This window comes from Hyalella azteca, unplaced genomic scaffold (genome assembly GCF_000764305.2).
Source record: "Hyalella azteca isolate HAZT.00-mixed unplaced genomic scaffold, Hazt_2.0.2 contig11426, whole genome shotgun sequence".
In the NCBI taxonomy this organism is placed as follows: Eukaryota; Metazoa; Arthropoda; class Malacostraca; order Amphipoda; family Hyalellidae; genus Hyalella; species Hyalella azteca.
The window spans coordinates 158,018-185,394 of NW_025941425.1; the positions used below are offsets into that span (position 1 = coordinate 158,018).

A 27,377-nucleotide genomic window follows, 5' to 3' on the forward strand; every position below is an offset into this window, starting at 1 on the left:
ATTTCAAATTGGTTACTAACTAGGATCAGGATTAGAATTTTCCTACTTGTTTCTAAAATCTTGCGGCTCTAAGCCTCTAACATGATGAATTTTTAATGCAATTGGGATATTGCGGCCTGATCATAAGATCATGCACTTTTCTTAACAATTAGATAAGAGGTATCAAGGTAATTCATGTGGCAGAAATCTTGCTTGCAGTTCTGTAAATGGTGGGAAACCTTTAGTTGTGGCTCTAAAGGTAGATGTTTTCCATGCTTCATGATGCTTGACTACTGTGAATAAATAAATCAAACATTAAAAGCAAAATGTAGACGCAATCTCAATCTGGAATATTGCACAGAATTGAAAAAATTATTAATATCAAGTACCGTATCAACAATCCTTTCTGAGAGATTTTTGATAATTTTTTACAAAAATATGATTTTTTTCTATTTATGAAGAGAAATCAGTCTATGGTTATTGGTCATATTTAACTTAGAATAATTGACAAAATTTCTTTAAAATCACAGATAAAAACAATTATTTTACTGAGGATGTTCAAGAATTGCTGGAAAAAATAGGCAACTTCTAAAGTTTTCTTATTGTTCACTGAAGAAATTGGATAGGGACAATAAAAAAATTAGCTTGATTCTATGAGTTTTTTCTGATTTAAGTGTGGTTTCTGCCCAATTTTCCAGTTAGGGGTCATGTTGTAATTTTGTCCAAATCAATCGCCAGGTTTGATGCTATGCTATTAATATAGAAGTTGACTTCTTTTTTAGCCTGGTCATCAGCTTTGGCTGTAACTCCCTTGGGTCCTTGCAGATGCAGTAGCATCTCCTGCAAGTTCTAAAATCTCTTAGCATCACCTCTATTTTGGACATTGTTCCTCTCATCTTGTTCAGATTATCTTACTTGACTTCTGCTCTGATCCTGCTTCCATAATTTAATTATTGATTGTAATTTGCCTTTGTTTTTACATCTTCATTCAATTGTGTCGTTAAAGAGTTAAAAACATGTATTAAATAAATGAAAATTTGCTTGTTATTCAATTACATTTTACTTAAATTATTCTAAAAATAGTCACCAGAGTCCAGACAGACAGAGATATTTCAATATTACTCCATCTACTTATATATATGTCACCTGAGAATTGGCCTGTTAGCCATTTTATGACTATTATGTGTATTTTCCTATAATTTCAGATTTTTTTAATATTCAAATTGTTTGTGAGAACATATACACAATGAGACAGCTCAGTAAGAGCTGCTTGCTCCTTCTCTTAGCCTTGGTAAGTATATGTATTGTATATACTATAAAAAATATACCATACGGTAACAGGATTATGAATGATTTGATGAAGACTGCTGACCATTGATCAAAAATAACACATGCCAACACTGGAACATGTTCCAACTCCTCCAGTGGAAAGAGGGGCATTTGTATAAGAACCTTCAAACAATATTCTAAATGTATTAAAAATTTCTATTTTGACTCAATTATTTCAAATATTTTTTACTCAAATTCTGATGCAATTATTATCTGACAAAAATTATTGTAATATTTTTCTTTATGGAGGCTAATTTTGAGCTGTAGTAATTTTAGTTATTGTTTGGAAAATAACTTCTTGTTCTGTCACCAAGAACCACTGTAATTGGAAATTAATCTTTATTAATTAAGATCATTTGAGAAGTCCAGCTCCATTATTGGTTCAAAATTCCTTAAGATGAGTGCAATCAATTATTAAAGTAAAATTCACATGAAAATTCAAAATTTATGACCATTAAATTGATATGACAATTGAGAATTCATATGAGAATTAATTGACAAGAGAAAACATATCAAGTAGTTTTAGGTTTTTTTTATAGAAACTTGATCTCCCCCACATCTTCTACAGGAATTTCTATTCTGAATGTATATTGTCTCTTGACTATCACAACACAGAAATTTTACTAAATGTTTACATATTTGCCCTTGCATCCTTAGTATCCTTGGTAGGTATTTGTTTTGGACATAGCAGTCCCAGGCCACGATGGATCGCCGCCTCTGACTATCGCGCCTCTGCCCTCATTTGGGCCAGCTGACGCACAAGTGCATATTATAATTATAGATAGCTATATATGAATGGTATTGTTTAGTCATCTAACTACAATTTAGAAAATATTGCAAACTAACACCACCTTTTCTTTTCAGGTTTGCTGTGTGCTAGTAGCAGTATTGGCTGGGAAGCCTCCAAACAACATTGAATCTATCAGTGACCCTAAGGTGGGTATATATATTTTTTAATGAGATATGCACTCTTAAGGATGGATTTGTTAATTAAATTAGAACCTGTTAAAAAACTTCCTGATTCCTAGGTTTAAGATAATTAACAGTTAAGTTTAGATAAATATTTTTTTATTCAAAACAGATATTGTCTTTCATGCTAATTCTATTAAGATTACATAAGCTTTAAACTCCTGAATTTCTTCCTTAACCCTGACTTTGCTTGTTATTATAGAAATATACATTATAGCTTTTGAGTAAATGGCATTTCTTTAACTCTAAGTGTTCACTAAACACAATTACTGTTTGAGAATTAGTCCAAAGTTGCTGGAATGGCCCCTAAGGAGATGTCATCTGTGATATTTGTTTATAGTGTTGCTACCAAAATATTATTTTTCTTTAAACATTTCCATTTGAGATAAGTGTTGGTTAGCTATCTCTGCAGTGCTTTTTATGAATTAGTTGCTTTATTTAGCATGATTCGAGGAAAAATTTTGTTGAGACTCAAGTTAAAACTTTTTTGTCCTTATATTTCTGTAATAGTAGGAAAATGTCAGGGGATAACATATTCTACATATGCAGGAGTGGAAGAAATTGCTGAGGACACGCACCAATGTCCTGGTGCTCTACAGCCACGGTGCACTCACTGGGGAGCTGTCAACTGTGCTGAGTCACGTGTCCACAGACCTTCGGGGCACTGCAACAATCGTGCTTGTCGACTGTAATGGGTATGTGTGACTTGCAACAAACTGCAACAATCATGCTTGTCGACTGTAATGGGTTTGTGTGAATTGCAATAAACTGCAACAATCATGCTTGTCGACTGTAATGGGTTTGTGTGAATTGCAATAAACTGCAACAATTGTGCTTGTCGACTGTAATGGGTTTGTTTGAATTGCGGGGAACTGCAACAATCATGCCTGTCGACTGCAATGGGTTTGTGTGAATTGCAATAAACTGCAACAATTGTGCTTGTCGACTGTAATGGGTTTGTGTGAATTGCTGGGAACTGCAACAATCATGCCTGTCGACTGCAATGGGTTTGTGNGTGAGTCTAATGATATTTCTGTGAGTCTAATGATATTTCTGTGAGTCTAATAATATTTCTGTGAGTCTAAGGGGCTTTTGGGGGCTTTTTTACTTTTTATCATGTAATGCTGATAGTTTACTCACTTTCCTGATCACACTTTGTATGTTCGGTACCTACAGTTGATACAAATATATGAAAAATAAATAGATATTTTTCCCCCAATATGGAACTTTGAGCAGCTTTTTTCAATCAACATGTGAATAATCTGATTAATCACTATGTTGGAAAAAGTATTTGATTTCTCTTTCCACTTCGATTCACATGAAACAAAAATTGAACTCTTCTGTCAGTGACCCTGATATGTTTAGGCTACAAGAAGTAGTTTTCAATAGTTATAAATCAAATGTAGGTATAGTTAGTAATATGTTTGTTATGGTTATATGTTAGGTATACGTATGTATGGTAAATATATTTCTTATATTGAAATAAATCAATTGAGGCTATAAAGATGATCATGCAGTTGGGACTTCTTGAATTTGGAAGTTTATAATTTTTTTGGACATTCTTAAGAAGTTGATAATAAAATGATCAATTAAATATAGATAAATGTTTCTCTTGGGATACGTACTTCTTTAATTAATGTTTGAACTTTTCAGATTAAGATCAAGCAGGCAAGTTGTAGATGTGCCATGTATCAAAAGCTAAGGCTGAAAAGCCCATGCCATTGTTTCTTGCATTAATCTAATTTCCTTTTTCTCTGAACTTACGTAAGTTCTTGTTGTATAAACATTCTATGTCCTAGGACTTAGATTATTTGTAAACAACACCCATCAAAACATGTAAAAAATGGGTTTAGGTTCGTCGTTGAGAGATTGAAGACAATGATCTCAACCATTGTGTGTTTAATGCCTATGCATCACCACCCTTGATTAACAGAATAGCCAAACATAAGTTTCCAGGATGCTTCTTCGATAATTTTATCAATTAACCTGCGGCCCGAGGGTCTTTAGCTCACTAACATTTATTGTTATTAATACAAATTTATTCCTTGAACCAAGATAATTAAAAATGGGATGACTAGAAAATCTTAATGTTTGTAGCAAAAAAGTGGCAAGTTAAAATTCAATCTTTTATCATACCACTCTTATTTAGTATGACGTTGAGAAAAAAAAATTTCTTTCTGAAATATTAAGCACAATATTTATGGCATTTTGCCTTATATTCCAGTCTATGAAGAAGTTACTGAAGGCTAAGAAGTCATTCCTGATTTTCTGAACTATTAAGCACTATATTTCTGTAATTTTGCCTTATATTCCAGTCTATGAAGAAGTTACTGAAGGCAAAGAAGTCATTCCTGATTTTCTGAACTATTAAGCACTATATTTCTGTAATTTTGCTTTATATTCCAGTCTATGAAGAAGTTACTGAAGGCAAAGAAGTCATTTCTTATGATGTTCTACGCGCCGTGGTGCGGGTTCTGCAAGCGTCTCAAGCCTGACTACTCCTCAGCGGCGAGTGAAGTGAAGTCTGAAGGCCTCATCCTCGCTGCCATGGACGTTAATAAGCCTGAGAACGCCCCTGCCAGGGCTGAGTACAACATCACCGGCTTCCCTACACTTGTGTACTTTGAGTACGTCACTTATTATGGTAGTACATGTGTTACACGAGTACAACATCACTGGCTTCCCTACACTCGTGTACTTCGAGTGCGTTACTTGTTAGTACATGACTACATGTGTACATGTGTCTTTTGTATACTTCGAGTATACTTCACTCGTTAGTACATGTGTTACACGAGTACAACATCACCGGCTTTCCTACACTCGTGTACTTTGAGTACGTCACTCATGAGTACATGTGTTACACGAGTACATGTGTCCCTTGTATACATCGAGTGTGTCACTCATGAGTACCTACATGCAGGGTTGGCGATTTTTTTGATTTTTTTAAAAAAATCAAAAATCAATGATTTTTTTTATTTTTTCATGATTTTTTTGATTTATTTGATTTTTTTTTATTTTTTCAGCTTTTTTGTCCTTTTTGGGGTGTTATTTTTTATGTTACAATTAGCCTACTAACAATAACAGTATATGGATCATAATAGATGGCTATAAAGGGCACTTATTGCCTCCAATAATGGCCAACAGGCCAAGGTGGTGTTTACCACTTAGGGATTTTCAGGTAAACAAATATTGATACTATGTCTATTCATTAGCTTTGTGAAGTTTGTATGGAGCAAGGTAATGAGCTAAATATTGACCATTTAACTGGCTTCAATATACAAAAACACTTCAGGAATGAAGATCTCCTAAATATTGAAGAGTCACATAACAGATAGGTAGCTGATTGCACAGTGCACAGCACTATCAATAGATCTACTAGTTTTATGTCCTATAAATCTACCAGACTCTACCTTCTATACACACCGACTAGTAGTGACTGAGTGACTGACTGCACTGTTCCCATTTAATTCAGACCAATTAACCAATACTAAACATAAACTGAACGATAACCCAACAAACCTCATACAACTTGAAACGAGACTTAAGTTATGAGAAAAGCTAACACTGTTTGAAATAAACATGTGCACAATTCAAATATTTTATATCCATTCACTGCATTTAATTATTTTATATATAGTCTTATAATTGTACTTGTTTTGTTTCTAGTTTTAAATTCACATATTTAAAGATTGAAATTAAATATTTCAATTAGAATACTCGTATTAGGGTGGAAAACCTTTCTAATTGCCTAAAAGGTCAATACAATCTCAACCTCTTAATATACAGGGTGGAGCAGAACCGATTGAGCAGTTTTGAGGTAAAATAAAAGAGTAATGGAGGTACATAAAGAAGAAAGTTTATTTTACTAGAGGTTAGCATAACATAGCATTTAGAATACTTATGTTTTGAAAACAATATCTGGAAGATGGGGGCTGTTAGCTGCAACACACTGTTGGAGTTGTTCTCAGAGGAGGGAGTAACCATGACAGTGAATTCCAATTGCTATTCTGCAATGTTGCAAAATTTCTTGCAGCCTATGATGGAAAACATTGTTGAAAATGAAGCATTGAGAGACGTGTGGTTCCAGCAGGATGGGCTACAGCTCACACAGCCCGAATGTCACTCAATGTTTTAAAACGCATATTTCCCGTAGGTCTAGTGTCTCTGAGGGGTGATTTACAGTGGCCTGCGAAGTCACCTGATTTGAGCATTTGCGATTTCTTTCTTTGGGGACATCTAAAAGAGAAGTTCAGAAGTTGCCCTCACACCCTACCACAGCTAAGGGAACAGATTATTGCAGCAGAGGTTATGGCCATACCTCGCCATATGTGTGAACGTGCTGTAGGAAACTTCCGAGAACAACTCTAACAGTGTGATGCAGCTAACAAACCCCATCTTCCTGATATTGTTTAATTTGTTTTCAAAACATAAGTATTTTAAATGGTATGTTATGCTAATCATGAGGAAAATAAACTTTCTTCTTAATGTACCTCCATTACTCTTTTATTTTACTTCAAAACTGTTCAATCAGTTCTGCCCCACCTTGTATAAGCTAGCTAACACATTTAAATTGTATATTGTAATCAATACATAACAAATAGTCAAATAGTTAGACTACTTATAGCCTTATAAGAATTAGCTAAGCCGCTAGCTACGTACAATGTATTGCACTCTTGATGCCTCTGTACCAAAAACATTCAATTTATTGTTTTCTAATACACACTAAAGGCAACAAGTTTATATACCAATTTGACATTCATAGTACCATGAATAACAATACCTCAATATAAATTGAAGACTGCCACTCAATATTTTTAAATATATGAAAAAATCAAATAAATCGAAAAAAATCAAAAAAATCATGATTTTTTTATAAAAAAATTAAGTGATTTAATCACATGATTTAATCATTTTGATTTAATCATTGCCAACCCTGCCTACATGTGTAACACGAGTTCAACATCATGGGCTTCCCTACACTTGTATACTTCGAGTGCGTTACTTATGAGTATTTGTGTTACACGAGTGCATTTGTTACACAATGACAACATCACTGGCTTCACCACTCTCGGATACTTTGAGTGCATCACTCAATACTATTTGGCAATGATAATCTTAAGTGTGTCCAGGTCTGATTCATTATCATTCAGCTCTAATATTTTCTCGTACTTGTGCAGGTCTGGCAAGGCAAAGTTCACGTATGAAGGAGAGAACACGCAAGCAGGCCTCGTCAGCTTCATCCGCAACCCTGAGCAGCCTGTGACGCAGAAAGTTAGCATTTCTTTTTATATCTAAACTTTTAATTTCCTAGAGTTAATGATCTTGATTTTGATGTTTATGTAAAAATAAAAGTTTTTGAATGTACACATCTTCATTTTTTTAAGGAAATAAGAATAATATATGTTCCATTTTAATTTGTATTCCAGTTTTCATGGATTTAATTAATGCATTTGACTGCAATTTAATTTTAATTGCTCAAATTTCACATTTTGACTTTTATTATTCATACATTAGTGACCTAATATATACATTGACCATTATTGTTAAGTGGGAGATTTAAAAACAAATTCAAGTATGTGCTGCGTTGTAATAATTTTCTCTCATTGCTGGATTAAATGACTCCATCATCAAGTTTACTATTTATTTAATGCTGCAGTTATTTTCATTCACTTTTTTTTTAATTAGATCATTAATGGCAGCAGCTATCATGCTAATTACCTTTTCGAATTTGATTAGTACATGCAACAATTATCATCATTATCTTTTTTACCCAACATTGTCAAATTGTAATTATATTTCAGCCTGCCGAGGAGTCTTGGTCTGACACTGCCAGCGACGTTCACCACCTCACCAGCGACACCTTCCATGCGTTCATCAAGGTAGGGATTTGGTCGAATTGTTTCATTATCATTAATTTATTGCTTATTTATTATGAAAATATATAATTTACTTTCTAGTATTTGCTATCAATGTTTTTATGAACTTCTTCTTGGTTAATGTGATTTATATCAATTGTGTGTCTTGATCGTATCAGTTCCTTCACATCATTTTCATAAAGTTTGTTTCACTCTTATTCTAGGTAGCATTCAATCTATTCCTATTTTGTGTAAACTTCCCGTTTGCCATAGACTCAATAATATGAAAAATGTGGCCAGTAATTGACATGTGTACATTTGATACAAATATATTATAGATTTAACTGTGGTGCTCTCATAGAAATTTTGTCAAATTAAATCTGGGTGTTCAGAACTCTAATTTACAGATCCAGTTGCATATTTGTGCTAAACTCTCAAGAACCAAGTGGCATTTACCCCTATCTTGTTTAATCAGATATTGCTGTGTCATTTCCCTCACGGTTATTGGGACTAGATAGGCAGTTCATTGTAGCCGCAATGGAACACGTGTCAGTAACAACACGTGTCATTTCTCCCATGGTTATTAGGACCAGGGCCTATACTTTCAAAATAAGTTAAGAGATCGTAAGTTCATCAGCCAATCATTGACGGCCTTTCAAGCAAAATCCACCAATCATAGAGAAGAAAATAGAGCGTAAGTACTTACGTTCACTTAGCGAGTTTTGAAAGTATGGCCCAAGGAACGCAGTTCATTGTAGCTGCAATGGACTCGAGTAACACGTGTCATTTTCCTCATGATTATTGGGACCAGGAAAGCAGTTTATTGTTCAATTTAGTAACGTTGATGCCTGACGCAGGGCGAGGCATCAGTGCTGGTGATGTTCTACGCTCCATGGTGCGGCCACTGCAAGCGCATCAAACCTGAGTACATCAACGCTGCCAGCCAGCTGTTGGCCCAGGGGGTGAGTGATGCATGGGGGTTTGAGTTATGTGTTAGACGGCCATGTTAAGCGCCGCCTCACTTATTACCTATATATTAGAATAGAAGTGTCGGCACTGAAGAAATAGGCCCTTGGCCCGTTGCCGATTCATGTACTTTCCGTGACTTGATTCACAAGGGATCCGGCCTTTGGAACCCGATCTTTCCACAGCTGACGATTGATTGAGATAGCTGCTGGACTTATTGCCTGGTCCATAATTTGCTAGGCATTTTAAGACAACATATGCTCCTGCATAGCTTCGTCTAGTCTGTTTTTGAAGATGTTCATACTCGGAGCGTCAACAATGCTATCAGGGAGGCTGTTCCACATGTCGGTGACTCGAAGCGAGAAGAAATGTTGTCGCATAGATGTGTTCCAACGCTGTTTTTTTAGTTTATAGCCATAGCACCTGGTGTTGGATATTGTTTCAAATTCTAGGCCTCTAGTTTCAAATTTCTACCTGATAGCAGGGCTTTGTTGACCAAGTTCGTGATGGATAAGTAATACATCATTTGTCTAAATAAATCATCTTGATACAGGATGGTTATACATGAGAGTTACAGTACAGTATACGGGGTGGTTATACATAAGTGTTAGGTATAAGGCTGATGCATAGCTAGGTGATGCGTTGAGGGTGGTGCGAGTGATGGAGTTGAATCGCTAATAGTTCATAATTATTTTATTTTCGAGAAAAGTAGAATAGTGTCTTTTCCTTCTCAGCATTATTATTAGAGCGCAAGAGATGTCAAATGCGAGAATTAAGTTCATTCAGACATCATAATATTGTATGATTTATGATATGGTTCTGAGGTATGACTAGAGAACTATCGTCGTGTTTAGTTTATCCAACTGTACAGGAAAAATGTCCAGGAAGTAGTGTAGGTAACTTTTGCCACCAGACGTGCCACACAAACCTCTTGCTTCCTACCCACCTCACCACCTACACTACCACCACACATCACCCACCTACCACCACCTCAATATCCCGCACCACCCACCTACCACCACCTCAATATCCCGCACCACCCACCTACCACCACCTCAATATCCCGCACCACCCACCTACCACCACCTCAATATCACGCACCACCCACCTACCACCACCTCAATATCACGCACCACCCACCTACCACCACCTCAATATCACGCACCACCCACCTACCACCACCTCAATATCACGCACCACCCACCTACCACCACCTCAATATCACGCACCACCCACCTACCACCACCTCAATATCACGCACCACCCACCTACCACCACCTCAATATCACGCACCACCCACCTACCACCACCTCAATATCACGCACCACCCACCTACCACCACCTCAATATCACGCACCACCCACCTACCACCACCTCAATATCACGCACCACCCACCTACCACCACCTCAATATCACGCACCACCCACCTACCACCACCTCAATATCACGCACCACCCACCTACCACCACCTCAATATCACGCACCACCCACCTACCACCACCTCAATATCACGCACCACCCACCTACCACCACCTCAATATCACGCACCACCCACCTACCACCACCTCAATATCACGCACCACCCACCTACCACCACCTCAATATCACGCACCACCCACCTACCACCACCTCAATATCACGCACCACCCACCTACCACCACCTCAATATCACGCACCACCCACCTACCACCACCTCAATATCACGCACCACCCACCTACCACCACCTCAATATCACGCACCACCCACCTACCACCACCTCAATATCCCGNTGTGGGGCCCTGTTGTGGAGGGGTGCTGGGGCCCTGGTGGTGGAACAAAGATTTATTGTTTGACCAAAATTAAACTGCGGAGCCTCTAGAAATTTTAACTGTTGACCCGCTTGCAAAAAAAAAAATGCTCGATTTCCCAGCTAGGTACCTCTGACATGACTGACACTAATCTTTATTTATTGGTTTTCCCTTCCTCTACCTTTAGGATTGTTCTATCTAATAATTAATGATTTACCATCCCCTGGATGTCTAAAATGTCTAAGATATGATGTCTTTGTTCTGTCTAAAATATAATATTATGGGAATATTATATAAAAGAATTATTATTATTCAATAGAATAGAATTATAGAATGAAATATAATATTAATAGGTATATATTATATTCTGATTTATATCTAACAATTAATGATTTATCATCTTCTGCACCCCTTAAACGGTTCTGTCTACCATATAATATTTTGAGAAAATTATACAGAATAGAATTATTATTGAATGAAATAAAGTTATAGAAAGGAATATAATATTGTTAGATTCTATAATATATATTATATCCTGAAGCTCATACATCATTTCGATAATGTATTCAAATATATATTTGCTAAAATATATTTCATACTGAAGCTCCTACATCTCATTGTTACTGCTTGTATGATTCGATAACATATTCAAATATATATATGATAAAATATATTATAGTTTGAAGCACCTACATGTCATTGTTACCGCTCGTGTGCATGTTCGATAATATATTCAAATAAATATTTGTTTAAATATATTTTATACTGATAAAATATATATTTTTTTACTTATTTATATTTTTTATAAAATATATAAAATATATTTTATACATTTCATTGTTACTGCTCGTGTGCAGGAGCCACCTCCTCCACCCCCACCGGAGGCCGCCTGGAGCACCATGGAGTCAGAGGTGCTGCACCTGACGGAGGAGTCCTTCAAGTCCTCCCTTAAGAAGAAGAAACATGTCCTCGTCATGTTCTATGCACCTTGTGAGCAGCGAGACTTAGCTGCACTTGATACATTTCTCCAGTCATTCGTTATCTCTTAATACTCTTAATCTAATACACTTAATCTCTTCTAGTCAGTCTCCTTCTCTAGTCATTCATTAATACACTTAATCTAATACACTAATACACTTAATCTCTTCTAGTCAGTCTCCTTCTCTAGTCATTCATTGTCTCTTAATACTCTTAATCTAATACACTAATACACTTAATCTCTTCTAGTCAGTCTCCTTCTCTAGTCATTCATTGTCTCTTAATACTCTTAATCTAATACACTAATACACTTAATCTCTTCTAGTCAGTCTCATTCTCCAGTTATTCATTATATTAAGTTGTGCCCCAGGTTTTATTTTTCATCGCTTGCTGTAGTACTTTCATCATATGTCAAGATCACTTGCAATATTACTTCAATAAATCAATATTAACGTTGTTAAAATTGATACTTCTGCAGCTTTAATTTCCTGAAAAGGAAAACATGTTTGTCAAACTTAACTCACACATTTCTTGTTTCACCTCATGTTATCATGTCTTCTGAAGAAAAAGTTGAACCATTTCTCATTTACCATGTTTTTGTATTGATCTTGTATCAATGCCTAAATTACGATAGTGAATGTACACATAGTGCATGTCTGAATTAAAGCTTTATGCTCTTTTATCACCTCAATTGTTAGTAACTGAATTTTTTTTACTGTGATCAGAATTCATTTCTAATTTGAAGTATATTATTTTTTCTTAATTCTTGGTAACCGAGTTTTGTGACTATTTCCAGAGCTAATTTCTAAATTGAAGTGTTATGGTCTTTATCACCTAAATTGTTACTAACTGAGTCTTTTTTTACTGTGACCAGAATTAATTTCTAAATTGAAGTGTTACAGTATTTTTTTCTCCCTAATTGTTGGTAACCAAATTTTCATGGCTCAGGGTGCGGTCACTGCAAGCGCGCCAAGCCTGAGCTGACGGCGGCCGCCGTGCACTTCAGGGACGACCCGAAGGTGGCGGTGGCGGCCGTGGACTGTACGGCCGAGCAGGGCTTGTGTGGCAGCTACGGCGTCACCAGCTACCCCACCTTCAGATACTTCAACTACTTCAAGACCTCACAGCCCTACACGGGTGGTCGCACTGTGAGTGGCGAGGGGCGGGAGTGGCAGGAGGAACTAGTGAGTGGTGCAGCTGACGAGTGGCTGGGCTGGCGTGTAGGGATTGTTTTGAAACGATACCAGGAAAAAAAACGCTACTTTTACTTATTTAATTAACATAACATAGTGATGTCGGCACTGAAGAGGAGGCCTGATGTGGCCTGTCGGCGATTCTTGTACTTTTTACCACGTTTTTCTTAGCTTCGTTTCGTGTCTGTCTGTCTGTCATCAAAAATTCAGACCTTAATTTAAAGCTCTTCTGATCATCCTAGAAACTTGAAATTTGGCATGCATGCTTATGCTGCCTAACAATTCAAGATTTGATCGTCAGAAATAATAATTTAATTTTTTAATTAAAAATAAAAATTATGAAAACACTAAAAATTCACGGTTTGGAATTGAGTTTTTTCTCGAACATCCACACTTGCCAACCCTGAAAATTGATTTGGATTGCTAAAATTGCTAACTAAAAAGTAGAAAATGAATAAATATGAAAAAATATTTTCAAAAACCACGTTTTTCTGGTTTTTACAAAACTAAAAACAGTGAAATGGAACAAATAAAAAAACTTTTAAAAATCACATTTTCTTAACGGACAAAAGAGAAAAACATTCACTTTTACATAACATTACATAACATTTTACATAACTTGAATGTTATGTAAGAGTAAATGTTTTTCTTTTTTGTCCGTTAAGGAAACGTGGTTTTTAAAAGTTTTTTCTATTTGTTTTATTGTGACTTGTCCACAGGAGATCTGAAAACAGGTCTTTCAATCAGATCCTTTCCAAACTGACAATAGTTTGAAATGGCTACTAGACTTCCACCTGGTTCAATATGGTGCTAGGTATCAATTAGTATTTATATTCTGACACAAGAGAACTGGCCCCCTTAAACTTGGAATGCAATAATACCTACCTACCTTCCGCCACATTGACGCCTGATACCTGGGATCGCATTGTCTTAACTCGCTTTAATGTCGCGGCTTAAATAGTAGTGGCTGATATCTCGTCTGTGATTGTCGAGTTAATTTTGAAAAGCTGCCGGTGATTGGTGAGTTAATTTTGAAAAGCTGCCAGTGATTGGTGAGTGAATTTTGAAAAGCTGCCAGTGATTGGTGAGTTAATTTTGAAAAGCCGCCGGTGATTGGCTGACGACATTACACTAACACTTGACGACCACTCACTCATTCCCCGTGTTGCAGGAAGCTGACTTCATTGCGTTCCTGAAGGACCCCGAGAACCCCCCAGTGTTGCCCCCTGCTGCGCCCCCCAAGTCCCCTGCTGAGGAGTGGGCATCACTGGAGGGGAGCGACGCCCTGCTGCACCTCAGCGCCCACGACTTCCAGGCCAAACTGGAGGGGCGCCGCGCCCTGGTCATGTTCTATGCTCCATGTAAGTTTGATTTTTGGTGTGTAGATGAAGTACTGTGATTTCCGACAAAGTACAGTGAGTTACTTTATCGTTATTAAAAATTTAAAAGCAAAGAATAGTCCACAAAAATTCATATCTTTATAGAAAACGTTTTCTATAAAGATATGAATTTTTCTGGACTATTCTTTGCTTTTAAATTTTTAGTTAACTTGCGATTTAAGCAAATACCGGTAAGTGACATCAATTTTTTATTCTTATTTTTTATACCAGGGGCCTCCAAATTTTTTTCACCAAGGACCAAGAGCAAGCTTTCTGAAACTTTCGCGGGCCGGTCCCGCCCATTTACTGTTTATAGTTCATGCGTAACCAGAAATAAACGCCACGCCCGATTTTTGTACACATTATGGTGAATTACGAGATATCCTCGGCGGGCCATATGGAACCTAGCCGCGCGGCCCGCTTACCACAGTTTGGCCATGATTTAAATAATTAACTGTGTATAAGAATGAATAAAGGTCTAATATTGATGTTATAAACCAGCACCGAGAAGGTGCATGAACTTGGCGGTCAGAAAGTCGCTAACTTTACGACCCTACACTGTTAGAAAAGTCACCGTTAAACAGTATTACCGGCTTTTCAGTAACCGGCCGGCACGTGAAAATAAACACCGTGTTGCCGTTTTTATTACAATTTTACGCTACAAACCCGAGTATCCTCTAAAAAAAACGCAAAACGGTTTATTTTCACGGGGCAACTGGTTACTAGAACGCCAGTGAGACCGTTTTTTCACTTTTTAGCTCATTTTCTCATCTATGGAAAAAAGGTGCTAATGTGCTCGTCATGTCCGTCCGTCTGTCCGTCCGTGACTTCACGTTTTCGTCGACGAGAAAATGCGTTCTCTGTCACTCGCTGCAGTGAGTACCGTCAAGTGGGGTGACTTCGGCCACCACTACAACAGAAACAAATGGCAGCAAAACAAAATAATAAACGTTGGTCAAAGTGACTGTGGTGACTTTGGCCAACGTTTATTATTTAGTTTTGCTGCCATTTGTTTCTGTTGTAGTGGTGGGCGAAGTCACCCCCGGTGGCCGAAGTCACCCACTTGATGGTACAGGGGCCATACTTTCAAAACGCGCTAAGTGAACGTAAGTACTTACGCTCTATTTTCTTGTCTATGATTGGTGGATTTTGCTTGAAAGGCCGTCAATGATTGGCTGATGAACTTACGATCTCTTAACTGTTTTTAAAAGAGTGGCTTGAAAGGCCGTCAATGATTGGCTGATGAACTTACGATCTCTTAACTTTTTTCGAAAGTATGGACCTTGAGGTATATTTTTTCACTGTATTTTTATGGAATATTGTAAGAGATTTTGCGTGCAGGGTGTGGTCACTGCAAGGCCATGAAGGAGGACTACGCGCTGGCTGCCAAGGACCTGGCCTCTGATGGCAACGTCGCCGGCCTCCTGGCGACGGTAGACGCGACGCAGGAACGCGCCCTGGCAACACAGTACGACGTCAAGGGCTTTCCCACGCTCCTCTACTTCGTCAACGGCATTAAAGTCGCCGACTACAGCGGCAAGAGAACACGTCAGGCCATCGTTAACTTCGTCAGGGAGCAACACGCCCTCTCTGTTGACCACGCGTCAGCTGAGCGTAAAGATGAGCTGTGAAAGCCACGTCATTTGCAAGCTCTTGCTAGGCTTCCTTTGTTATTTGCTACTCTTATAGTAAGAGCTTCTTCTATATTCTTCCAATGAGAGCTCCTTTAATGCTCTTAGTAAGAGCGATGCTTATGATACGAATAAGGCAGTTCAATGTCTGTTAAGATCTTATCGAGGAATATTCTTCCAGCTCCTTTAATGCTCTTAGTAAGAGCGATGCTTATGTGACCGAAAAGGCAGTTGAATGTCTGTTAAGATCTTAACGAGGAAGATGAAATATCTTAATTTTTCTTTATCGAGAATTCTTCTTGCAAAGAAGTTTGGACTTCTTAGTGTATGACGAGTGCTAAGCTTTTCAAGGCGCTAACTTAGTCAAGCCTGCCTGAGCAAGTAACCGAGATGAGGTAGCTTGAGACAACCTAACTCTTCTCACAATATCTATTTATTGACTAGCAATTAAGTCTTCTTTTGACATGGTACACATTTTTGAAAATAATCTGTTTAATATTGACATGGTAAGATGTTTTCCTGATACGGTTATTTTGTCTCCATAATCAGTTATTAGATTTTTTTAAATAATGCATTTTGCATCGTTGTATTCTATTTGTTATGCATTTTGCGAATGGCTCTTGAAAGAAACCGCGAATTGTTGAACAAATTAGTATGATTCTTTGCTGTATTTCGTCTCAAGGAAACACAAAATAAATAATTTAACTAGCGAGATAAGTGTAATACTAGCGTACATTTAGTGTTCCTAAACTCATGGCATTATGACGTAAGTCTGGCCGAAACTTCCTTATTATTCACTGAACAAATAAAGTTGCGATACCCTAATGGCAGTATGAATAGTTAGATTGCAATAGTCGAAATGGTGCTGAAGTGCGACCCATGTCGTAATGAACAAACTTTTTATTTATTTGCAGAGCAATATTTTGCTACGTACTTTTGAACAGCATTGAAATGTGCGAAATATTTCCACTGTTCAAATAACGCGCCCAGCATGGAACATTAAGGACAAAGACCGCCGTAGTCTTGGTATTCAAGTCCTGTTTCATTACCAGATAACTTCATGCTGAACTTAACTTCCATAGCGTAAATGAACAGTTGTTGAAGATTATTATTTATTCAACAACAGTCTTGAACAACAGTTGTTGTTAAAGATGATTATTATTTCTTTATTACCTTTGGTAAATACTTGGAAAAATACCAACAAATTGAATGGATAGGCTAACCATTCACCTCATTCATTCAGATGTTCATCTAGTGTATTCTTCCGTATTGAGCGTTATTTGTATAACGCTTTTCTTCCATTTGTATAATTCATTCATGTACAACACTCTTTCTAACACTTCTCTTCCATAACCTGTGCATTATATTGCATTCTGCTCAAAATCTGCTTGATTTAAATCTAAATTTTGTGTTACAAGACCAACCTCTTTCTTCGTTGTACGAGGTTGACGAAACGTCTACAGGCGTACTTAGTATTTATTGATGAACCTTGTGTTATTTTTATGTTTATTTCACTCCAACGTTTGTTGTTTTCAAGTGCTTCCTTCAGGTGCGACGTTCAGCAGCTCTTTATTTACGCTTTACTGATTTTTATTCTATTTTTCTAACTTTAGAATAAACTTTTAGCAGCCAGCTGAGCGTAATTATTATGAAACGATGTACTGATGTAATAAGGATTATTTTAATGTGTTCCCTGGAAAGGCTAAAAGATTTTTTTATTTGAATTAAAACTTATTACTAAGGAAGCGACGTGGAGTTGAGTTACACAGGGTGACAATGTGTGTTACAAATTCATCGTAACTGTCACAGTAAGTAAAGATGAACCTCTCTATTATAAGGAATTAACTGCAGGCGCAATTAAGTACACTTTTTTTAATATGAATTGTTCATTGAACACAATATTTTCACTGTTGATTGTCAACACCATGATTTATTTCAATCTATGATATCTGTTATTTTTTTAATATGCAACTAGATAAGTTATAAGTTTATTGAATTAATTAGTTTTATAGCATAACATCCGTTGAGAATCTGTCAATTTTAGATCGGCTTCAATGAGAAGATGAGAGCTTTTTGCTTCTGCATTCAAACGATTCATGTCGGAATCTCTTAAATCGAACTAGCAACGATCAGTGTCGGCATTTTTTCCTAATATAGGACGGAAAAAAATATTGATCTCGATTCATACACAAATATTTCAATTTTTCGATATGTCACAAAGTATTTAATATCATGAGCCCTAATCCTTCCTCCTCATTGAGGACTTCTGACGTGTGTCTGTGCTCGTCAGAAGTCCTATGGGATCTCGCGCTCCTAGGGGGATTGTTCCTGAGCGCCCCACCGCTGAGCTCGCGGTGTCTGACTGCAAGTCTCAGTTGTGGGGTTAAGTTATTATGTAGGTAGGATTCCTTACATTAAGTTATTATGTAGGTAGGATTCCTTACATTAATTTACTATGTAAGCAGGATTCTTTACATTAAGTTATTATGTAGGTAGGATTCCTTGCATTTCCCTTCTCTGTCTCTCTCGTGCGGGCGGCCGACGTCCCGTGTAAGCGTCACCTGTCCTTCCTTGTCACTTCGTTTCTTTGAGATGGTAACGCTGCTTCTTTCACGCCAGCTCCAGCGGACTGGACAATTGAGACCTCCCGCCCCTTGTGGGTGACGATTTGTTCGTTTAATGTATATTATTGAATGAACAATATTATGGGTTGATTGTATAATATAATGAAATCATTATAAATTTGCGATTGATGATTAATTTGAGACTTAGAATAATTGAGACCTTCCGCCTTGAAGGCGATGTTATATTTTGAACTTCGGTGCGAAATAGCTTGATAGCTGAAGCGCTAGTAAACCATTATACTACTACTATTACCTGCCCCTCCTTGTCATTTGTCCCTCCTTGTCACTTCGTTTCTTCGAGATGCTAACGCTGCGCTGCTTCTTTCACGCCAGCTTCAGCGGGCTGCACAATTGAGATCTTCCGCCCCTTGTGAGTGATGAACGATTTTTTTATTTAAGAAACTTTCATTAATCGAAACCTTCCACCACGTTGGTGACGTTCATCTTGACTTTCGGTACGAGATAGCTAGATAGCTGAAGCGCTAGTAAACATGTGGCAACTAAACTAACTAGCTAACCTATCCTTCGTGTTCAAAATATCACTTGTGCGAAGTTGTGTTTTTTAACAATGCTGCGTTAGCTTGAAAATTACATGAGACGGTGGCGAATATCGATTATTTGTGTGTGAATCAAGCGCTTGCATGGTCAGCGATTCTGGCATTGGCTAATTACCATCATACCAGCTTCATTGGCTAATTACCATCATATCCTAGAGAAAATTCCTTCTTCTTTTCAAATTTCTTGAGTTTCAGCCGTCAAATGCAGAGGAAGCTAACTGCCTTGTGGCTTTGACTCACATTTGACGAGCGCAATACGCATTCACAAGTCGACCTCATACCTATGATTGATTACATAGACATCAGTCTTTAAGACATCATTACACTGTGTAAAGATTAATTTGAACTATCGTTTTGACAAACAAAAAGTATCGTCTAACTCTCATGCATATTCGCGGCGAATCTACTGTCTTATTAGCTTCGCTGCGCAAAGATTGATTTTAGCTATCGTTTTGACTAAAAAAAATTTCGAATCTAAATCTCATTCCTATTCGCAGCGACTCTAATATCTTATTTATTTCTTATGTCTTTTCTATTGTAAGATTCAATTATTTTTGTTAATCAGCCGTTGTTTCTTGAGTGCTTGGGTTTGAATGACGACGACCACTTCTGAATAAACAATCGAGCTTCACCTCGACATTCTTCAGCATTCTTTAAGTTGTATTTATTTAGTATAACATCGAACAAACATGGACAACTGATAATTTATTTGAATTATATCCTGTATAATTTATGTTGAAATTTCGTTTTTTTTTTCATCGTAGATAAAGAAAAATTATGCCCAGTGAACTAATGTGTTGATGATCATAGATGCCTGTTGAAAATAACCAGCGTGAATCATTGACAGGAACGCTGCCGTTTTGAAGTAAAGTTTTAATATTTAATATAGACATACTAAATATTGCGCGGTTATACTTGAAGGTGGCTTTTATGTACCGTGCTTCCTTACAATAAAAACCTACCTGACATATTTTAGAGATTATTGTGCTTTAAGTCCCAGTGGGGCCATACTTTCAAAACTCGCTTAGTGAACGTAAGTACTTACGCTCTATTTTCTTGTCTATGACTGGTGGATTTTGCTTGAAAGGCCGTCAATGATTGGCTGATGAACTTACGATCTCTTAACTTTTTTTGGAATGTATCGTGTAGTAAAAGTTCACCGCACGGCAGTTCGCATCACACGGCGCATCTACTCACTACTACTATCGTAGGCGTGAATGTTCTGGAATGTACGTATATATTATTCATTAATAAATTATTATCATTCACTACTAATTACATTACTCCTGTAATTTTTGCCCTTTCACTCAGAAAAGTTTATGGCCATCTTGTCCGAATATTGACACACTTGCTTCATTTTGTTGCGCAAACGTCGGTCAGTGTGTCCCACGCACGAGCAAGAAGTGTATTGGACAAAGTTTAAATATTTGTTTGAGTGTAGCTTGCTTCGTGTGATGAGAACGAAGGGGTTTAACGCCCCCTCGGTACCGGAGTTGTCTTAAGCTTTATATTTAATATAAAGCTTATTAATATATTAATATTATTATTAATGTCCAAATTATCGAGTTAGTGGTGAACCTGACGTGGCGTTGGTCATATTTGGATAATTTATGCAGTTTGATTGAAGACCAGAGCATACTTTTTATTAATAATTTTCTTTTTGCTTTTTTTTTCAATAAGCTGAACAAAATTTCTTGCTTGATTTTTGATCTCCAAGCACCTGCAAGTAATTTTGTTCGGCTTATTGAAAAAAAAAAACAATAAAATTGTTAATAAAAAGTACGATCTGGTCTTCAATCAAACGTGCATAAATGAAGAACTTCTGCCTAACTACACTTACATAGATAATAGTCTATTTTCGCTCCCAAATGCCAGGCTGGTGAATGAACATATTCAGCACTAGGAAAAATAAATGAGTTGTCTTTTCCAATGTTGACGCACTTTCCTACCCATGTTCCTGTAGAGTATAGAGAGTGGCCGTAGCACTGATTTAACCCTATCGCAGGCCAAGTTTAGTCAGGATGACCTGCGCTAAATCGCTATTTAGACAAAGTTCCGCGCATTTCTCTGCGTGAGGATCTGTATTGCATGAGGGAAATGTTTAAGTAATACTAATTCCTGCCGATTATTGTCATCAATGAGCTGTTATCTACGGAAACGGTTGCTTTTAAGGATAGCCCGACCCATCTCGAGTTGTTTCTCCTGCACGACTCTTATCGCTGATTGGACACCAGACACTCTCATGAACGACACTTTTGTGTTTTTGCTATCAATCTTTGCCTGATGTGTCAAGATCTTAATACACTGAATTCTTCATAGTATTGTACTATTTGCGTTGTACGTGGCCATATCTCGAATGAATATCTCTTGCAGAAATTCATAACGGATTTCGCGATTTTCTCCAGGCCAATGCCAGATATAATCATGAATTCTAGACATAAATTGAACCTGTGAGCGAGTGTGATATTAAGTGTGGCTTATTGCCGTGTTCCAGGATTTATTTTGATCAAACATCATCTTAATCATTATGACGGATGAAGATGACCAGAAAAGCTCTCTTGCCGAACTTTTGTTGGCCAAATCCCGTCGTTTACGTCCCTGTCAAACTCTCGTCACCCGTACAGACGGTTCGTGCCGTCTCGAGGCTCGCGACAGATCGGGAAATTTTACAGCCGTTACCCTCCAAGAACTTTCCGGGTCGGGAAAGCAAGAAGCTAATATCACTGATGAAAAAAACCGTGGTGCTATGATTCATCAAGGCGGTGGTCAATCGTCAATGATATTGAATTCTGAGGGGAACCGTGTGGGGCCCTCACTCATGGCAAAGTGTCCAGGGTTTGTGGTAGACACGAAGCCCGACCTTCTGTGTTGCATGGTGCTGCCTCATCTTCTACTAGCAGGGCAAGATGTTGCTCATGACGTGACTATACTGAAGAAGTTTGGTGTCACGGCCGTACTGAGTTTGTTACCACATGAAGGATCTGAAGAGGGAAATGTTTGGATGCTTACTGAAGACGGTACCTTGGTTAAATCGGATCGTCATTGTTCAAAAGAGAGTAGTGAACAAGCATCAACTAGCAACGAAGCATTGAGTTTGTTACCACATGATGGATCTGAAGAGGGAAACGTTTGGATGCTAGTTGAAGACGGTAACTTGGTTAAATCGCCCCGTCATTGTTCAAAAGACAGTAGAGAACTAGCATCAACTAGCAACGAAACAGCAACCGTGCCTGCATCGTTAGGACCAAAGAAACCTGGTGATTTTTCCGACTTGAGATTTACAAGAAATGAAGACGAGTTTTCCACCAGTTCAATACTCCGAGTACATTGCGGTCTCCTAGACACCCCCGAGAGCCGTATACACGCGTGTCTGCTGAAGTGTATTGCATTTATAGACCAAGTGAAGCGAAGAAATGGAGTCGTGCTGGTGCACTGTAACGCTGGCGTATCTCGCGCGCCCACTGTAGTTATCGCTTATTGTATGAAATTCCTAAGAATTTCCTACTCCGAAGCTTTGAAATTTGTGAAAGAGAAGAGGCCTTATATTAAGCCTAATGAAGGTTTTGTAGAGCAACTCAAAGAGTTCGAACAATACCTGCTAGCTCTATAAGCTCTTACTGTACGCATACAAAAGTCGATATTAGATATTAAAAATCCGTCTCTTGAGTTTCCTAATCAATTGTTTGAATTCGAAGCGTTGCTGATTTTATTGCTAAATGCTTGCTTACTTTTACGACTTACTACGTTTTTTGTGTTGCAGGAATATTCCATCTCGTTTTTTATGTTTTAATATTGTTATTTGCGGCCAAATTACGACATAATGGAAGTAAACAAACAACATGAAAGTTGTGGCGAAGATCGCTTAGAGCATTCAAGAATAGATTCTATTCCTCGGGACATCTCAGGGGAGCTCACTTCTAGCGAGCCGAAGCCTGGGCATAAAACAGCATCGAGGAATAAATTACAAAATCAATCCCCAAACCAGAACCCTGGGGTTGGAAACCAGATCAAGGCGGCACAGAAACAACAGAAGAAAATACAAAAACAACTTGTGGGTGAAAACGTGGAACGCATCAACTATCTGTACCAGAGCGCATGTCTCATGTCCCTGGTTTGTGCTGAGCCAAGTGTCAGTACAAGCCAAACTACGCAGTCGGTGGCTGCTCAAGACACAACTACACGATCTGAAATTTGTGATACCGAAATTACTAGTGACAAACCAACTAAAGTTTCCAACTTGAACCCTAGGTTGACTTCAGATATTCCAACTTCTCTCTCCAGAGATACACAACCTAGTCCATGCACACCGTCGTCCAAGAGCTCTGGCTCGGTTACTCAAATTTTAGGCTCGCCTGTAGGACCGAAAATGTTAGGCTCGCCTGTAGGACCGAAAATGTTAGGCTCGCCTGAAGGACCGAAAATGTTAGGCTCGCCTGTAGGACCGAAAATGTTAGGCTCGCCTGTAAGAGCGAAAATGTTAGGTTCGCCTGTAGGAGCGGAAATGTTAGGCTCGTCTGTAGGACCGAAAACGTACAGTAGCCTGCCAGTCCCCGCCGACGTGGTCCAGCTTCACCGCGAGATCAGCTCAAACTTGGGGAGCACCTGCCGAGCCATCGGCCGCAAGTGTCAGCTACGCATGAGTCACCTCATGAAGAGGGAACTCTGTCCCTCGTGTTACGCGCCTCTCATACCCTCGGTGTCAGCATCTTCTAAAATAATACGCGTCCGCAAGAAGAGGGTTCTTGTTCTGCGTTGTTATACTTGCGGCGGTCGACGGAAACGGCCGTGTCAAGACGTCAAGTTGCTCTGGAGCGAAAGACCTGAAGCGCTGTTGTGAGTATAGAGAGATTTGATGTTGTCCTTTCTTTACGCACCAGCTCGACATAATTTAACCCTCTACCGCCTGACATGAGTAACCGGAGCAATATTGTCACAAGCCTACTTCCCAAAAATTATACGTTCTAGTGAGCGCAAAATGACTTGCACTGATGGTTGCCGCCACGTACAACTTTAAAATGTTCTCTGTTGCGAACAAACGTCCTCAGGTTGTTACACTCAATAGTTTACGTATAATTTAAGTGGAAAGTTATGTTCCCGGAGAGTGCATCTTCTCCGAATATTGACGGAGAAGATGCGCATCGGACATCTTCTCATGGCGGTAGAGAGTTAAAACTGTTCTTGCTTTTCGTTACAGTAAACTTCTCAAAATTCACGATATTTAAAAACAATAATGTTTTACATTGGTTGTGGAATTTCGCTACGAGTTCTCGAGCGCCTAGGCCCTAAACCATAAGTGCAGTCTATAAACACAACATGAATTGTAAAAGAAGATATTAAAATCTGTATTGAGGCTACGAGTAATATTTACAAGCATATACAAACGTTGCGTGATATCAGATAGTGGCTAGAAGATTCCTGCTCCCACTTCCAGTTTTTTTGTCAAGTAAATTTTACAATAATTGTAAATTTTGAAATGTAAGCCTTATTTAGATATTGCATTTAGTTTCCATGGAATGAAATTACAAAAAGATCGGCCTGAATACTTATGCTTATTTCCCGTTGCCTTACGTCTCATTTGTCAACGTAGGTTGTAATGTCTGCGCTGTAAATAACGGTTGTGCTCACCGATTGTGCTTAATTCAATGCTAGGAAATTTGAAGTGACAATGGACTCTGAAATGTTTTCTAAAATGATATGCCAAAATCTGCCTGCATTTAATTAATTTGCATTTCAATCAATTAGGTGATGTTAGTTGTCGTGCATCGTACCAGAACGTAATACCTGTTTCAAGTGATATTTTTTAACGTTTTGCGGGAATAAAATGTTTACACCTGTAGTATCACGACAATATATTGTTGACAACTGCAAATCCATACCACTTTACTTACTCATCGTATAATTTTCATTGGTGAAAAATATGCAATAGGATAAACATTCATTCCGGATATGTTTATATTTTTTAGCATATATTTGGAATTTTTGCTGTTGATTATTTTAGAATGAAATTGAACAATGAGACGAACAATAATGTAGAAATTTAGTTTATAATAACACTCATTGTGACGATACCTTGACAGGAATGAAACAGGTCGAAGTGAATTAGAGAAATTTAATGGAGAAGTTATTTGTAATGAACGTTACTTTTGCAGGCCTGGGTCGACGGTGTAGCGGAGCTGGATGCGTGAAGCGACTTCCTTCGACGTGTCGCCTGTCTCCTACTTTAATTAATACCTAATCAATAAATAAATGCCTATTAAATACCCTGCTAAATTTACGATATTGTTCTGAAACATTTTGGCTAATGATTTAATATATAAAATGATCGAGAATGAAATTTACAACATTGTTCTGAAACATTTTGGCTAATGATTTAATATATAAAATGATCGAGAATGAAATTTACAACATTGTTCTGAAACATTTTGGCTAATGATTTAATATATAAAATGATCGAGAATGAAATTTACAACATTGTTCTGAAACATTTTGGCTAATGATTTAATTGATGAATTAATTGAGAATGAAGAAGCGTCGGTCTAAATGTGCGCGATTGAACGAACAAGCGACAAATATTAAGGAGAAGTTCTAGGATCAACGGAGGCAAAACGACGAAGGCAGCAAAAGCGCGCCATAATCCTAAAGGATAAAACGTACCCTTACTCCACAGTTCTTTTATATTATTTACTGCTAATCCTCAGTTCATTTTAAATAAATTAGTATTACATTTTCATATTTTGAAATGAATGACAATTTTCTTCAATACCACGTAAATCATTCAGATGTTCCATCATTCTTGTTCCGTTCTGGACACATTCTCAGCTTCCTCCTTCAAGCCGGAACGAATAAAGGCCAATGAGTGGGTTTTATAAGTTAATTTCTTGCAGATCTTTGTTCAAACGCCGGTAGATGAAAAATTGTTATGATAGACCTCGCATACTGTTCTATATTATACTTTATTTCATTTAGTTTCTCACCTAAAATCAAATAAATTAGATGTCCATATTAGGTATTCTAGGGGCAGGGGGTCCATAGTGGGGCCCAGCACATAGTGGAGCCCAGCACATAGTGGAGCCCAGCACATAGTGGAGCCCAGCACATAGTGGGGCCCAGCACATAGTGGAGCCCAGCACATAGTGGAGCCCAGCACATAGTGGGGCCCAGCACATAGTGGAGCCCAGCATATAATGGGGCCCAGCACAGTACCCAGCATCGGTACTGTAATAGCCACATCGGAACGGGGTTGTAACAACAAAAACAAAATTTTGTTGAATAACAATGAGCAACACTAAAACGTTGAAGACCAATACAAGCTCCTGTGCCAAATAAATAATTCCATGCAAACTCATTATCAAATTACGAGGCCGCCTGCATGCATCAAACGCATGCAATAGACAAGAAAACCCAAGTGCAATGCCCAACAATTTGTCTGCCTCGTCACGTGACCACCTTGTCAGGAGAGCACTATTTATAAGCACACGCGATCTGAACATCGCGCAACCCTTGGACACGAACGTTTAAACTATAAATGCCGTCATAAACAATGAAAACAATTCTAAATAATAATAAAGTCCTTAAAATACAACGTTTCAAGTGACTAGGTACGCTGGGATAGAATCAGAAAACCAAGGCTGCGAACAAAAGAACACCGCTCCACTGGACGAGGCGCATGCCGGAGGCCAGCTTTGCCATACTTCACACTTCGTTCATATTCATTTCCATAGGTAAGAACGCTAGAGCGCATAACTGCCTATGAAGTCAAGTGCTCAAAGCCACAGCGCCGGATGTCCACAGCCACAAAATAAGCTTGCAAGAGGTAAACATGGCCATACTGCATCCGGCCAAACCTCCTCTGGCCTAACCTCTTCAGGCCTAACCTATACGAGCTGCAACCTTTCTCCACCGGGTCCACCCAAAACAAACCTGAGCGGACCTAACCTAACCTCATTGGCAGCAAGAAGTTAGAAAGGCGGTCCAAGTGCGCTAGTAGAGCCAGTCATTGGCTGCAAGAAGGATGTGAGACGGGGCAGCGTGAATAGGTTAGGCCAGAAGAGGTTAGGCCGGAGTAGGTACAGCCGGATGGGGAACTGCCTGTTTATGAGCGAGCATGCTTCAGCATTGGCTGAAGACC

General features: G+C 38.2%; 2 protein-coding genes across 2 annotated transcripts; both read left to right on the plus strand.

Moving 5' to 3' along the window:
* Positions 1-1,184: 1,184 nt before the first annotated feature.
* Positions 1,185-17,880, plus strand: LOC108677349 (protein disulfide-isomerase A5). The gene is made up of 13 exons (XM_047882829.1): positions 1,185-1,270; positions 2,173-2,244; positions 2,827-2,976; positions 3,931-3,945; positions 4,684-4,904; positions 7,455-7,548; positions 8,079-8,156; positions 8,990-9,094; positions 10,012-10,905; positions 11,745-11,877; positions 12,814-13,013; positions 14,230-14,419; positions 15,779-17,880. The coding sequence occupies exons 1-13, from the start codon at positions 1,226-1,228 to the stop codon at positions 16,066-16,068; spliced, it is 2,487 nt and encodes an 828-aa protein (XP_047738785.1). The 5' UTR covers positions 1,185-1,225; the 3' UTR covers positions 16,069-17,880.
* A 3,756-nt stretch (positions 17,881-21,636) lies between these two features.
* Positions 21,637-25,472, plus strand: LOC108677353. Its single transcript, XM_018165571.2, has 2 exons — positions 21,637-24,082; positions 25,399-25,472. Exon 1 carries the CDS (start codon positions 21,777-21,779, stop codon positions 22,857-22,859), a length of 1,083 nt encoding a protein of 360 aa, XP_018021060.1. The 5' UTR covers positions 21,637-21,776; the 3' UTR covers positions 22,860-24,082; positions 25,399-25,472.
* Positions 25,473-27,377: the final 1,905 nt, after the last annotated feature.

Bases quoted from the DNA above. Each gene is read 5' to 3' on its own strand.
- LOC108677353 (XM_018165571.2), top strand. From the start codon at position 21,777: ATGACGGATGAAGATGACCAGAAAAGCTCTCTTGCCGAACTTTTGTTG.